The sequence below is a fragment of the Erythrolamprus reginae genome, chromosome 3, assembly GCF_031021105.1.
Source record: "Erythrolamprus reginae isolate rEryReg1 chromosome 3, rEryReg1.hap1, whole genome shotgun sequence".
Lineage (NCBI taxonomy): Eukaryota > Metazoa > Chordata > Lepidosauria > Squamata > Dipsadidae > Erythrolamprus > Erythrolamprus reginae.
This window is the reverse complement of record NC_091952.1, coordinates 196,063,864-196,079,774: the sequence shown is the minus strand read 5'-3', so window position 1 is coordinate 196,079,774 and position 15,911 is coordinate 196,063,864. Positions and strand designations below refer to the sequence as shown.

The 15,911-nt window shown below is 39.8% G+C and overlaps 1 protein-coding gene across 5 annotated transcripts in view; it reads right to left on the bottom strand.

The window, feature by feature from the left end:
* Positions 1-735: 735 nt before the first annotated feature.
* The window catches only part of CEP76 (centrosomal protein 76), a 28,340-nt gene continuing 13,164 nt past the window's right edge, over positions 736-15,911 (bottom strand). For 2 of the 5 annotated variants that reach the window (XM_070747492.1, XM_070747490.1), the window contains exons 8-12: positions 12,932-13,123; positions 9,509-9,675; positions 7,817-8,150; positions 4,502-4,719; positions 736-1,794 (exon numbers count right to left, since the gene is read on the bottom strand). In XM_070747492.1, the coding sequence (XP_070603593.1) occupies positions 1,656-1,794; positions 4,502-4,719; positions 7,817-8,150; positions 9,509-9,675; positions 12,932-13,123 (1,050 nt within the window). In that variant the 3' untranslated portion in view covers positions 736-1,655. Of the gene's footprint in view, positions 1,795-1,954; positions 2,088-4,501; positions 4,720-7,816; positions 8,151-9,508; positions 9,676-12,931; positions 13,124-15,911 lie in introns of all 5 variants that reach the window. The other 3 variants (XR_011558704.1, XM_070747493.1, XM_070747494.1) reach the window with 3 other exon arrangements.

The following is a 15,911-nucleotide window of genomic DNA, read 5'->3' as shown; positions in this document are numbered from 1 at the left end:
GATCTAGAATGTGTTATTTGAGTGTTCCCTTTATTTTTTTTTGAGCAGTATACTAAATGTAAATTATTCTCATGATCTGGATTTATAAAAACATGTTGGACTGAAATGTGAGTAGTTAATTTATGGTTCAATGAATTGTAAGAACATAACCTATAAGAAGAAACAGGCAGCAGAGGCAATAAAACCTACTCAATCGGATATTGAAGATCTCTTAATTTGAGTGCTTCCTCCTCTGGCTCTGGAACTATTATTTACTATTATTGTGAATATATTCACTAAATTACAAAATGTATAAGTGTAATATAAGTAGACAGGCAATATTTGCACAAGCAAGCTGAAAACTGGCTTAAAGCCATTTATGAAAATCATTGGCTTAGTCTTATTTTTCAGGAACATCAACAACATCAACAATTATATATTTAGCTGCAATACAGAATCAAAATCTGAATTGTAGATTAGCTGATCTTGAGTTATGATGGAAGTATGCATATTCATATCACAAACTAATAATTCTCCATAATCCCTATGGATAGACTGAATCTCTTTTCTCCATTTGATTAGTATTTAGATTTTGTGTAAGCTATTATAGTGTATAGAGGATATTCCTACCTATCATTTTAGTAGGTTTTCAAAAGAAAAACTGTATACATTTTACTGTTTCAGTTTCTGGGTGGGTTTTTTTTGTTTTGGGTTAGAAAACTGATCTAGATTTTTACCAATTTGAACTTCTGCAAATCATTATTAGAACAAATTTTATTTCAATAAAATATATAAAATACATTATACAATTTCTCTCATGATATACAGTATAAAATTATACAGATCAATTCTAACACTATAGCAGTATCCTTTATTAGGAATCCACCATATTGCATTCAAATATTTTTTTAAAAATCTCAAATCAGGAGTGATAAGATTGTGCTGCCAAAATCTGGAGGCAATATACTTGAGTTTAAGTGGCATGATTTTTGTTACTGATGCTGCTTTTTTCCAGAATTAAGAGAGTGAATTGAAATGGGGAACCTCCAAAGAAGGTAACTCTGAAAAATAAAAACCAGCATTTTTAGCTGAATTTTGGCCTGTTTGTCTTTTTTTTCAGGATGGGAACAGTTAGCGTATAGAAGACAATAATTTCCAATTCCTTCTTTAATTTAAAACGGACCCAAAATAGTGATTCCAGGTATTATTTTGTGTGTGTTTTTTCAAAAGGCCGTAAAATGTCAGATATCCCAGACTGACACCTTGTTGTTCTTTGAAGCTGAATGGCAATTCCAATGCCTTTCAACATGAAGGCAACCCCCTATAGCTTTAAATAGCTCCTTATACGTATACCGAGTTTCTCCAAAAATAAGACCCTATCTTATATTTTTTTGAACCCTGGAATAAGCGCTTGGCCTTATTACCATGCACTCAAAAGTCCGATTGGGCTTATTATCTGGGGAGGTCTTATTTTGGAGAAACAGGGTACATCTAAGTAGACATAGAAACTAAGTCCATTAAAATCAATCCAAATGAGTTCTATTGAACCAGATGGCAAGGCAAAGTCTCTAACTAAAAATGATTTGAGACCAGGATCAGTTTCACACACACAATATTTGACTTTCTATAAGGTTTGCATGTAATAGCACCCTTCACCCAAATATGCAAACAATTTCTTAAAGTACACAACGGTATTTGCAAGCAAGCATGAGCCAAACAGCACACGCAGATTCAGGATATGTGAATACTCTGACACGAACTGCAAGTCTCACTTGGTCCCCTCTACAGCACAGAATTTCTTCACAGAAAGGAGATCTATTTGAAGAAGCAGAAACATGAAGCATTACTGTAATCTGATTGAAATAACACATATATGTTGAGAATACTAATTACTACACAAAAAGGTTAACTTATACAAGTTGGTTTAGAATCACATTATATAATAAAAGATTTGAAATAGGCTATCAAGTATAACCTTCTGATTGGGGTAGGAATTCCAATGAATTCAGAATCTAGCCTCTGCTTAAACAAAACAATGAAAAATAACTTCTTGCATTTCTGGATACAGTGATCCCTTGTTTTTCACGGGGGATGCGTCCCAAGACCACCTGTGGAAAACGAATTTTCGTGAAGTAGAAGAAAGATTTTTTTAATGTACTTAACGCGTATTTGGACTTTTAAAACCCACCGTTTACATTAAACAGTCATTCTATAATATTTCTCATCTGGAACTACATGTGATATCCTACCAGTTTCTTTAATAGAGTCCAGTAGTACTGTAGAAGAATTTTATGAATTTTAATGCATTTAAAATTTTCAATGGATTTAATGGATTTAAGCCCACTTTGTAAACCTGTGAAGTAGGGAATCCGCAAAAGATGTACCGTGAAGTAGTGAGGGATTACTGTAATTGGTTCTTCTCTTCATTAGGAAGTTTCTTCTAACTGTCACTGAAAAATACCTTCCTATAACTGTAGTATATTTAATATCCAGAAAGAATAGATCTTAATTTTCTATGTGGCATACTTTTAGATATTTGAAGAATGTTCTTATATCCCATTCTCAGTTGCCTTTTCTCAAAGTTAAACATACTCTTAGCTCCTTCAATCTCTTCTCAAAGGACACATGTTTAAATCGTTTGGTTAAGTGTGATTTTCAAGCCAGGAAAAAAACCCCATAAACCCATCCACCGTACTTCACTAGCTTGATTATCTGCATATCATAGTGTACATTATGATACCACCTAACATATGATTTAAAGCCTTACTAACCAGGCTCACTGTGCTTTGGCTGAACATATTTATTGATTTTATGGGCTATGATACATCTTGTGGCAGCGGACCATCATCTATATAACTCAAACCAGGTTTCCAGAAACTAAATTGCAGCTGTTGACATGATTTGCCTAGCCAATCAAAGTTTTTTAGTTAAATTAATATTCAATGCAATAGCAAGAATGATAGTTGTTTGGATTCTGGCTTATCCATTGGTCAGGTAATATAAGTGCAAATAATTGCATGTACAGTGATCCCCCGAGTTTCGCGATCCCGATCATTGCGAATCGCTATATCGCGATTTTTCCACCCGATGACGTCACTCCCTTCCTTTCTCATCTTTCTTTCTCTCTCTCTTTCTCTATCTTGCTTCTTCCTCTCTCACACTCTCTTCCTCCCTCTCTCATCTCTTTCTTTCCTTCTCTCTCTTTCTCTATCTCTCCCCCTCTTGCTCTCGAGCGGCGGGCGGCACCCAGGGAAGGTTCCTTCGGCCGCCCACCAGCTGATCTGCTTGGCAGCACGGCAGCAGCGAGGAGCCGAAGATGGGGTTTCCCCGTTGCCTGGGCAACGGGGAAACCCCATCTTTGGCTCCTCGCTGCTGCCGCGCTGCAAGCGAGCAGCCGGGCGGGCGGGCGAACGGGCAAGCGATCTTGGGGTTTCCCCTTTGCCTGGGCAACGGGGAAACCCCATCTTCGGCTCCTTGCTGCTGCCGCGCTGCAAGCGAGCAGCCGGGCGGGTGAACGGGCAAGCGGCAAGCGATCTTGGGGTTTCCCCTTTGCCTGGGCAACGGGGAAACCCCATCTTCGGCTCCTCGCTGCTGCCGCGCTGCGGAGCAGATCAGCTGTTGGGCGGCCGAAGGGGTCTTCCCCGCTGCCCACACGCAAACTCCACCATCTGCGCATGTGCGGCCATGGAAAAAGGGGCGCGCATGCGCAGATGGTGTTTTTACTTCCGCGCTGCTACATCGCGAGAAATCGATTATTGCGAGGGGTCTTGGAACGGAACCCTCGCGATAATCGGGGGATCACTGTAAACATAGGTGTCAAGCAGGAGTCTTGTACACTTTTTCCTGAACTTAGACCGCACATAAAGCTACTCTCTCAATCCTGTCAACAGTCCCAAAGCATATTATGGCAATAATATCAAAAGCTAATGACAGGTAAGTTTACTTTCAATTTCTTTGTTCAGGTCATATACCAACGTAATCAAAGCAATTTCACATTGCTATGAATGAAAAGTCTAAATAAAATGGATCGAGAAGCTCGGTATCATTCTGAAGCCTTAAATAACTTCAGGAAGAAACGAAGCAAATTTTCCACATCAAAAATCTGTTACTTATGGGGAAGTACATTCAAACTGACTTTGTTTCTGCTAGCTATGAATATTGTATTACTCTAATGTTATGAGATTTTTATCCTGCCTCTTTTATACATAACTTAAGGCAGCAAACATACTTCAGACTTCTGCTTCCTATTTTCCCCACAACAACCACTCTGTGAAATAGGTTTAACATGTGGCCCAAAGTCACCCAGCTAGCTTACATGCCTAAGGGTTGCATAGAAATGAAGTTTCCTGGCTTGTAGGTCAGCATCTTAACCACTGCAATGAACTGGCTCTCATAATTTTGTGATCCCTCCAATTTTGTATTCTGTTTGATCCGATATTGAATCAGACATCTTATACAGAATTATAATATCAGACCAGTATCTTAGATAAAAATTATATTTAAAAAAGAAATCACGTTTTACCGAAGACATGCAGCAAATGCTCTCCTAGCATTTCTATACACAAAGTGAATGGGAAATCCTTTGAATGTATGACCATCTGGTACAGCCCTCCTGATAATATCTTGAAATTCTTCATTGCCTGCAGAAATTCCTGTTGTGCGTTCAAGTTCATAGGCTGCCAAAGCTGGTGACAAGAAATAAGATAACTGATCGTCCCAAACTGTTGCAAGGCTAAGATCCTATACATTGACAAAACAAAAAACATAGGAGTTGATAACTGCCATTACTTATAAGTGATGGAATAACAACTACCAATTTGTCTCTAGAAAAGGTTACACACAAAAGCAACTCACAACTTAGCTAAATAGTTTAGTACTCTATCCTCACTCATAATATTTTTACTTTATATATCTAAATTATAAAACAGAATGTCGTATGCCACATGATACCTATAGGGAAAATAGGTAAGGGAAAACTATTACTTCTGAGTCCTTATTCTGTACTACTAAACGTCGTCACTTGAAAGCAACCATTGTAAAAAAATTTCAAATTTTACTGTTGCAGGTTATAAATGTTTGAAATGTATATGTTTAGTTTTCTAAAAATACTTGGACAAGGTCAGAAGGTGAATGTTTAAGAAAGAGTTCATCACTTTTTTTTCTGGTAGAAGGTACTTTCAAAAAATGTAAAAGTTACATTACAGAGATAGCCAAATTATCTTGAAGATTGAAGAATAAAAAGCTATTCCGTTATTTTGTAAGGTTTAGTTGTAAATGTGATGGACAAAATGAGTCTTGACCACATTACAAATAAACACAATAAACTATTTTTTTATTTGAACAGTATGTGGTGTGTGTGTAAAGAGAATGTTCTAGAAACAAGCCAAAAATCATTTATACTTTGAGCACTGTACTTTTTTAAATGTACAATAGGAAAAGAAATTAAAAATATTAACTATGTTGATCTGCCATCTAGTGGTGTAATGAATGACATGGAATCTCTGGGCTCTAAGCTTCTAAACTTCTTCAGTGACTTTGCTCAGCAATATAAAATCTTCAGGCTTTACCATTCTATCTGGGGATTATGTACAAATGAAACCTTTTCATCTTTTCCATTTTATTATTTAAAACACTCAGAAGAAAAATCCAGGATTATGTGAAAATCCTATATTTTTTTCTTTCAGTAAGACTAAAAGATTTGAAAGAATACAATAAATTTTGTAAATAAAAATGGTGGTAGCTCACAAAGATAGTAATCTTTATTATACACAGTATTTAAAATAGAATGCAGGGTGCGTTCCAAAAGTAATGCAATTGAATTTCACGCGCCGCTCCTATTGGTCAAAGTGGGACTGAAGCACTTGGAGTAGGGGGGGGGGACGCTAAGCTTTGCTGCAAAACCGGTCTCATTGCTGTCCAAGCTGTGGAAGCAACAGGACGTCAGTTATTCTAAACCTCTACGAGCCGACAGTGTCACGAAAAAAACGGAATCGACGATTGAGCAATGTTACGCGGGTTTTGTGCTAAACTGAAAAAAAAATCCCTTGAGGAGACTAACAAAATGATTAGTGAGGCTTATGGGGAGACTGCTCTGTCATACTCACAAGTTTGGAGGTGGTTAAAGGCCTTTAAGGAGGGTCAGGAAGGGGTTCACGACGAACAACGCTCTGGGCGGCCATCAACCAGCAAAACCGACAACAATGTGGCTTGTGTTCGACAATTGTCGGACTCTCAACGTCGATTGAGTATCAAGATGGTTGCCAATGAACTGAACTTGTCGTCTACTGTTGTGTTTCGCATTGTTACTGAAGATTTAGCGATGAGGAAAGTGTGCGCCAAGCTCCTGCCCAAGGTGTTGTCGGACGACCAAAAGACCAACCGAGCGGAAATTTCAAGTGAACTTTTGCAATGTATAGAAATTGAACCTGATTATTTGGACAATGTCATCACTGGTGATGAAACCTGGCTTTTTTAATACGACCCAGAAACAAAACGCCAAAGCTCTGAGTGGCACATCGACCAGGCCCCCAAGCCCAAAAAGGCAAGAATGAGCAAATCAAAAGTGAAAACAATGCTCATTGCCTTTTTTGACAGTAAAGGAGTGGTCCATAAGGAGTTTGTTCCTCAAGGACAGACAGTTAACGCTGCCTACTACGCGGATGTGCTGGAAAGACTCCGAAAAAGGGTAAGAAGGACGAGAAAAGACATCTCCACTACCTGGCAACTCCATCACAACAATGCGCCTTGCCACAACACGCTACGAGTCCGTGAGTTCCTGGCCAAACACCAGGTGCCAATGCTACCCCACTCCCTATAGTCCTGATGTCACCCCAGCAGACTTCTTTTTGTTCCCTCGGATTAAGGCAGCCCTGCAAGGAACCTGTTTTTCATCCATAGAAGAGATCCAATCAGCCGTGACAAAGACCTTGCAAGAGGTCCCTGAAGACACCTTCCAGGGTGCGTACCGGTCATGGCAGAGTTACTGGAAAAAATGTGTAGAGGCCCAAGGACAGTACTTTGAAGAATTTTAAGTGTTTGTGCAAATTTGTTCAATAAATTACTTTAAAAAAAATTGCATTACTTTTGGAACGCACATAGAATAGAATAGAATTTTATTGGCCAAGTGAGATTGGACACACAATAAATTTGTCTTGGTGCATATGGTCTCAGTGTACATAAAAGATAAATTTGTCAAAAATCATAAGGTACAACACTTAATGACAGTCTGGGTACAAATAAGCAATCAAATCATGTTAGGAACCAGTCAATATAAATTGTAAAGATACAAGCAACAAAGGGGTGGGTAAAGGAAAGGACAGCCACTTTAACATAATTTCTCACTTAGCCACTTCACTTAGTGGCCAGTCACAATTTTGGTCTCTAAATGAGGAATATCTGTACTTCTACTCAGAATTGGTTAGAATATAGATATACATTCTCATTTTTAATTTAACAATAATGAACTGTTGTCAGATTTACTTAAACCACTCATGGAATATAATTCATTATCCCTTGCCAGAATCCTACTTGACCTACTATAATAGCCATACTATTTTAAACATTAAGCTGTATGAAAAAGATTTGAGTTGATAGCAAAGTTACTGAGTCTGATAGAAAATAGATTGTATGGTAGGAGTATACTGACCCAGTACTGTTGTAGAACCAGGACGGAAACTGAAATAGAAGCAATTTAAAAACCAGAAGCAGCATTTAAAAATACAAAAGAAATATGTGGCAAATTTTAAAGAAACATACACTTATTAACTTAAGTAAATTGACTTTATTTTTAAAAAGTAAATGAACGTATTTTATAATGCCTATCAATAAAGACACCTACCTTCCTATGTTCTACGACTAACATTCTGAATTGCAATTCCAGTTCATTGCTTGCTGATGCAGCATCAATTGTGGAATTACAGAGAGGAGGAAAAGATGGAAGTGCTGTTGTGGCCCCTGGAGAACACACAGATTTGATTGCTTCTCCACTCATTGGTTTCCATTTGGATTCATCGTGCAAATCAAAGACACAAATTTCTACAGCATCAGAAGGCTGGCAGTTTGCCAAAAACTTCTGATGATTGAAGATACAGCCTATTGTTCTATAAGGATATAGTGCCCTGGGTTGCTGAACATTTGGAGGGTCATCAGGTTTGACAGGATTGTGGATGTATCTAAAGAACAAAAGACATGCCTTAATACAGCAATTAAATTTTAAACTAATCTAATGGATTATTATTTTTTAGTTGACATTATGTTGGCAGAGATTTATTTATTTATTTATTATTTGGATTTGTATGCCGCCCCTCTCCGAAGACTCGTTGCTGATTGTTCAACTTTGATTAAAAATACAGGGATGGTTCAAGAATACACTTTCATTCAACAATGCATCCATAAATACCTATGCAAACTCAAGAGCTAAACTTGAATCTCTGTTCTTCATTTCATAATGCAGTATTTCACCAGGACAGTTATTGTATTTTTCGTAGTATAATACGCTCCGAAATATAAGACGCACCTAGCTTTTGGGGAGGAAAACAAGAAAAAGAATCTGCCTCTGCCTCCCAGCAATTTGCCTCCTTGCAGGAAACAGCAAACAGCCTGTTTCAGTTTCAGCACAGCATGATTAGCACAAGCAGCTGATTGTCAGTTGGATTGGCCTCCTCATGGATCAGCTGTTTCAGACTGCAGGGATTTTCATAGCCTATTGCTGCCTCCTCATGCCCCATTTTCAGCCTCTGCATCCAGTTTTCAGCTCTCCGTGCCCCAATTTGAGAAATGGGGCGCACATTCTGCCTATTCCGGGTGGTAGGGATCAGAGTGGATGGAAAATGGGGCACATGGAGGCCAAAAATTGGGTGCACAGAGGTGGTAATAGGCTATGGCAATCCTTGCAGTCTGAAACAGCTGATGGTCATGTGGCGGATCCAATCGACAATCAGTTGTTTGTGCTAATCAGGCTGTGCTGAAGCTGAAACAGGCTTTTTGCTGTTTCCTGGAAGGAGGCAAATTGCTAGGATGCAGAGACCAAAGGGTGGGGGCCTGCAGGGTGGGCTACATTCAATGTATAAGATGCATCTCAATTGTCATCCTCTTTTAAGGGGGAGAAAGTGTGCCTTATACTCCGAAAAATATAGTAGTTATCCTGTCATCTCCCTTGCACTTTAGTCAACTTTCATTCTTATGCCACCAGTTTTTAACCACAGCATTTCTGTTGTGAAATTGCTGTGAAAACATGGATGTTGTACTGAAACATTGGTTGTCTTATGTTCTTGACAAATAAAAATCAAGCCACTTATATAGACTACTGAGAAACATGGATTGTATATGTGGCCAAGTTGCTGACTTTTGACTGCAAGGTAGTAATTATTGTGCATGCATTTTAATGAAGTAGTGTGATCAGTGTGAACTGAAACATTTTTGTTAAATAATAATTTGATCTACTGATTGATTAAACAAAACTAAATGCTTTCCAATAGTTTGCATTCTGATATTGAATTGTCATAACTTGCCATACTTTTACTTTTCTTACCTATGTCCTGTTAAACTCTCCCAGAAAGTAGTTCCACCATCAGTCCCGTATGTCATTACCCATGTGTGAGGAGTGCCTTTAGCTTTTGTTCCTACACAAACAAACGCTTCCATTCCAAATCCCAATAGAAGACTACACAAAAGGTTAGCATGATCTTCACAGTCACCCTGAAAAGAGATACTGTATATTAAAGGTAGAACACAAACTCGTAAGAACTATTTTTATTTTTTTACAAAGTAAAACTTAACATCTAATTATGATGTAAGTGGCATATTATAACTAATGTAGCAACTGTTTAATAACGATGAGTTCTTGGCTATTACTATTCTTTATCATTATACCGTGTTTCCCCGATAGTAAGACACCCCCGATTGTAAGACGTATCGGGGGTTTCAGGGGGGTCGGCTAATATAAGCCGTACCCCGAAAGTAAGACATATGTCTTACTTTCGGGGAAACACGGGGGGGGGGGGTGCGATGACGTCGGGTAGACCCAGGGAAGGTTTCTTCGGCCGCCCAGCAGCTGATCTGCTCGGCAGCGCGGCAGCAGCCCTGCGCGGTGGCAGGGAGAGGCTTGCGGCTGCCGAGCAGGTGGGAGAGCTCGGCGGCAAGGCACAAAGGATTTCCCTCGGCGCACGCGTGGAGCCGCAGACGCGTGTCGGGGAAGCGTGTGTCTGGAGGGGAGGAGCCGCTCTGCGCAGTTGGGCAGCCCCACCTGCCTAACTGGACCGACGAATGCTGAACGTGGTGCAATAACAGCCCAGCTACTCTAACCTCCCGCAACTAGCGCGTCAAAGTTTTGCATCTCTACTTTGGGTCGCATGCTTATGCTTGTGTTTAAAGGGAAAGAACTTAGTATTGCTATTGGAATTCTCTCGACGGGGAAGGAGGCTGAACCGCAGATATAACATTGGGAAGAAGGTGCAAGGAATCGCGCGCGGGGGGGGATAGCGGCAGTGGTTTGGATTAAGCGATCGTAATCCCCCAAAAGGACGAACTCCAGCCTCAGAAGGCCGATGAACCGATGGCTACGAAATTAAGGCTTTTCTTTGAGAGAGAGAGAGAGTGGGGGATAGTCGTCGTCGGAGCGCTAAAGACCAGGGCAGAGAAAGCGCGAGCTGCATGCGGGAGAAGCGGAGGAGGAATCAGGCAAGCCGAATGGGAGCCTGTTCTGTGTGAGTCCGGTCCGGGTTTTGCTTACAGCCCCGGGCATTAGCAATAGCAGCAGCGGCAGGAGAGGCAGCCCTTTGCAATGTGGTCCGCCTGTCTCGGCACTTGCAGAGCGAGGATGTAGAGGTGGGTTTGCGGAGGAGTTGCTGGCGGGGAATGGAGCGAGGGAGGGCAGGGGAGGGAGGGCAGGCAAAGAACGGCTCTCCTCAGTTCTCTTTTTAGCGCGGTCAACTTATTTGCAATTCTCACTGTGCCTGCTCCGACCTCTTTCTTTTAAGAATGCCCCGTCCTTCGCTTTGACGGCGCTGGTCCGAAGCGAGCCGAGCGGGCGGCGGCTTGCAGCGAAGGCGCTCGTCCCAGCAACCGAGTCCTGCCGAGGCTCGGCTGCAAGCGGCCAGTGAGGCCGACTGGCTCCGAGGCGAGCGGCCGGAGCTGCGCCCTCCTTCGCCCGCCTCCTTTCCGGCAGGCAGGTGGGGCTGCCCAACTGCGCAGAGCGGCTCCTCCCCTCCAGACACACGCTTCCCCGACACGCGTCTGCGGCTCCACGCGTGCACCGAGGGAAATCCTTTGTGCCTTGCCGCCGAGCTCTCCCACCTGCTCGGCGGCCGCAAGCCTCTCCCTGCCACCGCGCTGCCGAGGGAACCGCCACCAGGGCTGCTGCCGTGCTGCTGAGCAGATCAGCTGCTTGGCGGCCGAAGAAACCTTCCCTGGGTCTTCCTCGCTGCCCACGCAAAGGGGAAACCCCAATCTTTGCCTCCTCGCTGCTGCGCCGCTGAAAGGACCCTTTCAATTTTTTTCCAATGTAAGACATACCCCGAAAGTAAGACGTAGTGGGGCTTTTGGGGGTAAAAAGAAAGTAAGACACTGTCTTACTTTCGGGGAAACACGGTAAATATATAGGAATATGTAAAATGTTATCTTCCTATCATTTGAACCATGATGAGCTGAGGTGGCGCAGTGAGTAGAGTGCAGTACCGCAGGCCACTAAAGCTGACTGCTACATCTGCAGGTCAGCGGTTCAAATCTCATCATCGGCTCAAGGTTGACTCAGCCTTCCATCCTTCCGATGTAGGTAAAATGAAGATCCAGATTGTGGGGGCAATATGCTGGCTCTGTTAAAAAGTGCTATTGCCATACTGAGTCTAAGGAGAAGGGCGGCATAAAAAATTGAATAAATACATTTCCTATTCTGGAAGGTTGGTGTTTGTGAATGTCCAGATTGATGTGATCTACAGAAAAAAATGAGAGGTTGCAAAATAATCTCTCTAGAATAGCAAATCTTGCATTAGTCTAGATTCATAGATTACCAACGATTTTATTATCGTCCAGGTCTTCTCAGAACCACCCCATTCTTAAACAATTTAGCGTCTTATGGATCTTTCTGCACTATTTCTAGAATACTTTAAAACTAATTCTACTTTGAGGAATTTATTTCTGAAATTCACTTCCTCTTCCAGATTATCAGAATCTGAATAGTTTCAGCATGATCCAAAGGAAAAAATGAAGGGTTCTACAGGTAGTCCTTGAGTTACCACCATAATTAAACCTGCCCATCACATCATGACTCGTGATGGTTGTAAAGCAGATCAGTCATGTCAGCAATCTCATTTTACAGCCTTTTTTGTGGCAATTGTTAAGTAAACCAATGGTTTGCTATGACTGCAGTTTTGCCAAAGCCAGAAGTATTAGTTTGGGGCAAAATGTCTTAAAATGTGGAAACTGCAAATGCGAGCTGGTTACTAAATGCCCAAATTGGGGTGATGTAGTTGCCGGGGGGGTGGGGGGTGGAGGGGAGAGAACAGCCCAACTCACAGAACTTGGAATCTGGTTCATGCTGTAAGTACCCCAAATACTGTAAATCGGTTGGAACTTCAAAGGTCTACCTGTAATGCTCTTCAGGTTTTATTCCAAATAGTTGGATTTTGCATATTTCTAGTTAACAAAATATTACTGAATATATGCTATTAGAAAATGATGCACACTTTTATTGGGAAGGAAAACACAAATACTTCATTATTTTATATAGGAAATATATGCTAGAATTTGTTCTTTACTCAGCAATACTAAAAAGCACACATTGAACTTTGCTGCTTAACTATAGTTTCCTTTATGTCTATACTACATGTAAAATCATCTAAATTGCATTGTTTCATCAGTTCAGAGGCAAGAGAAATATAGGCTTCTGAATGAAAGCCATCATATTAAACACTGCTTGAATTATGAGTTAACAATATAGAAGAATTTAGATTTAAACCTTGTTTCTACAGAGAAAGGCCAGAAGAGAACACCATTGTTCTTGTTTACTGTTTCCTCCTCCAATGACAGGGGCTTTTTCATAACCGATCACGTTGACAAATCTGGCAGCTTGCCGAGGTGTGTCCAGAAGTCGGCCTGCTCGAAGTGGCCTAATATATGAACATACTGGCCTGTTTATCCCATTTTCATCCTGAAAAAAGATGTGTAAAAAAGTACATTAAATCAAATACAATAAAGATCTGCACACGTCAAAAATTATTATGAAGACTCAGGATGAAAAATAGCTGCCTCTGTTTTAAGGAACTTGTTTATTTGCTACTGTTTTTCCACAGGACATTTCTCAAATTATCTTTCCTTGTTTAGCTTCTAAATCTAGAAAACGTCATAAAGTGTTGTGGTTGGCTCTGGGCTAGCTCCTGCAGCGGGGAATTTTGATGTTGATTTAGGGGAATCCTCGGGTTATCGGAGACTTGTTTTATTGCCAGCAGAATCAGACAGTGAGGTTGACTCACAGCCAGGAACAGACAGTGGGGGAGAGGAATCAGATGGGGAGATGGGTGCAGCTAGCCCAATAGTCAGTGCTCCAAATAGTGAGTCATCAGAATCAGAGGAGGATCTACTTGTGGATGCCCGTGTGCGCAGGCTTATGGCAAGAAGGGATCAGTTACGCAGGTGTTTCAGAAGATAAGTGAGCACACCTGTTCAAGGGGTAATTATATTAATGTGTTTTGGGTTAAATTACAGTTGTTGGGAATGGTGAGCTGTGGGCGTTTATCCGTTGGAGAAAGAGACTTCTGAAAGAACATTGCTAGAGCTCGTATTATTCAAGGACTTCTACTGAACTTTGGACACTGGGGGCTAAATGAAAATTAAAATACAACTGCATAATAATGCATCAATATTTATGTAGCAATGCTACCTTTGTATTCAAATGGCTATACAGTGTTCCCTCGATTTTTGCAGGTTCGAACTTTGCGAATAGCCTATACCACGGTTTTTCAAAAAATATTAATTAAAAAATACTTTGCGGGTTTTTTTCTATTCTACGGCTTTTCCTGCCCGATGACATCATATGTCATTACCTAAATAATAATTTTTGCAAATAAATAACAAAAAAAATATTGTTAATAAATGATTATGTTTATAAATATCAGGATCACTAAGTGTCTTATTCAATGGTGAGTACCAGTAATAATGCTGAGTAAATGGTTGTTAAGGGAAAGGGAAATGGTAATTTAGGGGTTTCAAGTGTTAAGGGAAGGCTTGTGTTACTGTCCATAGCCAAAAATGGTGTATTTACTTCCGCATCTCTACTTTGCGGAAATTCGACTTTCGCAGGTGGTCTCGGAACGCATCCCCCGCGAAAATCGAGGGAACACTGTACTTGTTCTTTAATTCCACAATTATATTTTTGTACTATTAAACAAATAATGATACTGTAAGGACAATATTATTCAACTTGGCAATAAAGACAGATTTTCATTGTTCTTCCTACAGTCCTGAGTACCATCTTCCCACATTATTGATAAGAGCACCAAGAAATCATCAAAAAGAAAAATATCACTGGATTCTCTTATACTAGTCTGAATTAAGCACAGTGATTACTTTAAAAAAATAGGTATGTTGAGATAAAACGCTGGAAGCAAGGCATTTAAAACTTCTACAACTGAAGTCTTAGATCATAAGTGGGTTTTTTCCTTCCAATGCCTTGTTTAATATATAAATTATAGTCTGTTTTATAATCATCAGATTTCTTGCAGATTTTTATGGGTAAATTATGTGAGTTAAATTTGAGGGTGGGTGGTATTCCTGGTGTTTTGAAAGCGTTTTTAGGCATGATGATGAAAATGTTTGCTTATTCATAAATCAGCTAAGTGGGTGGATGATCCTGCATTCTCAAAAGTCATTTATTAAAAAGCAAACAAGTGAGGATGTTTTCTTCAACTCTAATTAGTCCAGAAAGTTTACTATTCTCCCAATTTACCGTTATATTTTTAAAGGAAGATGATCATAAAATACTGTGCTGAAACCATTTTCTTTTTTTATTCTCTAAGAATGCCTAAAGGAACACCTAAATTCACTTTTCCATTTAAAATATTTTCTTAACCCTAAAATATTATATGTAAAAAAAAAAGGTTTGACAGGCACTATAGAGGTTATCTAGGAATACTAAGAGACCCAATATAAATGCATATGGAACAAGAAAAAAATAATGGGTCTATTTGCCCAACTTGTTACTTGACAGATGATTTGGGACTGAAACCATGCTATGCAAAAATTCAAACATTTAACAGCCATATTGATAGGGACTGTTAGGAACTGACGCCTGGAGCACTTGAAAGCCCTAGGATAATATAATCTATGAAAATAAAACTAAATAGCAGCATTTTATTTATCAAAATAAAACTAAATAGCAGCAAAGAACCGAAATATTTCCAGTTTTACCTGAAATGTAGGATGTATGGAGATGGTTTTAGCAACTATTAGATGAGTACAAGAATTCATGCCAGCATAGCCATTGAAGGGAAATGGAGGGGAGAAAAGAAACTCAAAGAGTACTATATCTTGATGTTTTTTGGTATAAGAAAGCATATTAAATTTCTGTCAGGCTTTTGCTATTACAGTATATCATATCTATCTATAATTAAGTCTCATGTTTGATAGTAATTTTTAATTGGGTGAAATTACATGATTTCATTGTGTTATAGGGCAACAATTATTATTATTATTATTATTATTATTATTATTATTATTATTATTATTATTATTATTATTTATTAGATTTGTATGCCGCCCCTCTCCGCAGAGTTATTGAACTAAGGAAACTCAAATGGGTAATTTACAGAATGCTGTGGGAATGAAATTTGGGGGAAAAGTGGCTGCTTCAGCTTCATTGCATGTTCTGACTACACTTCCCAGAAATGCATAGGTTGAATTGTACAAGGGAAGAAAAGAAGGTGAAGTCCACATCCTCCTTT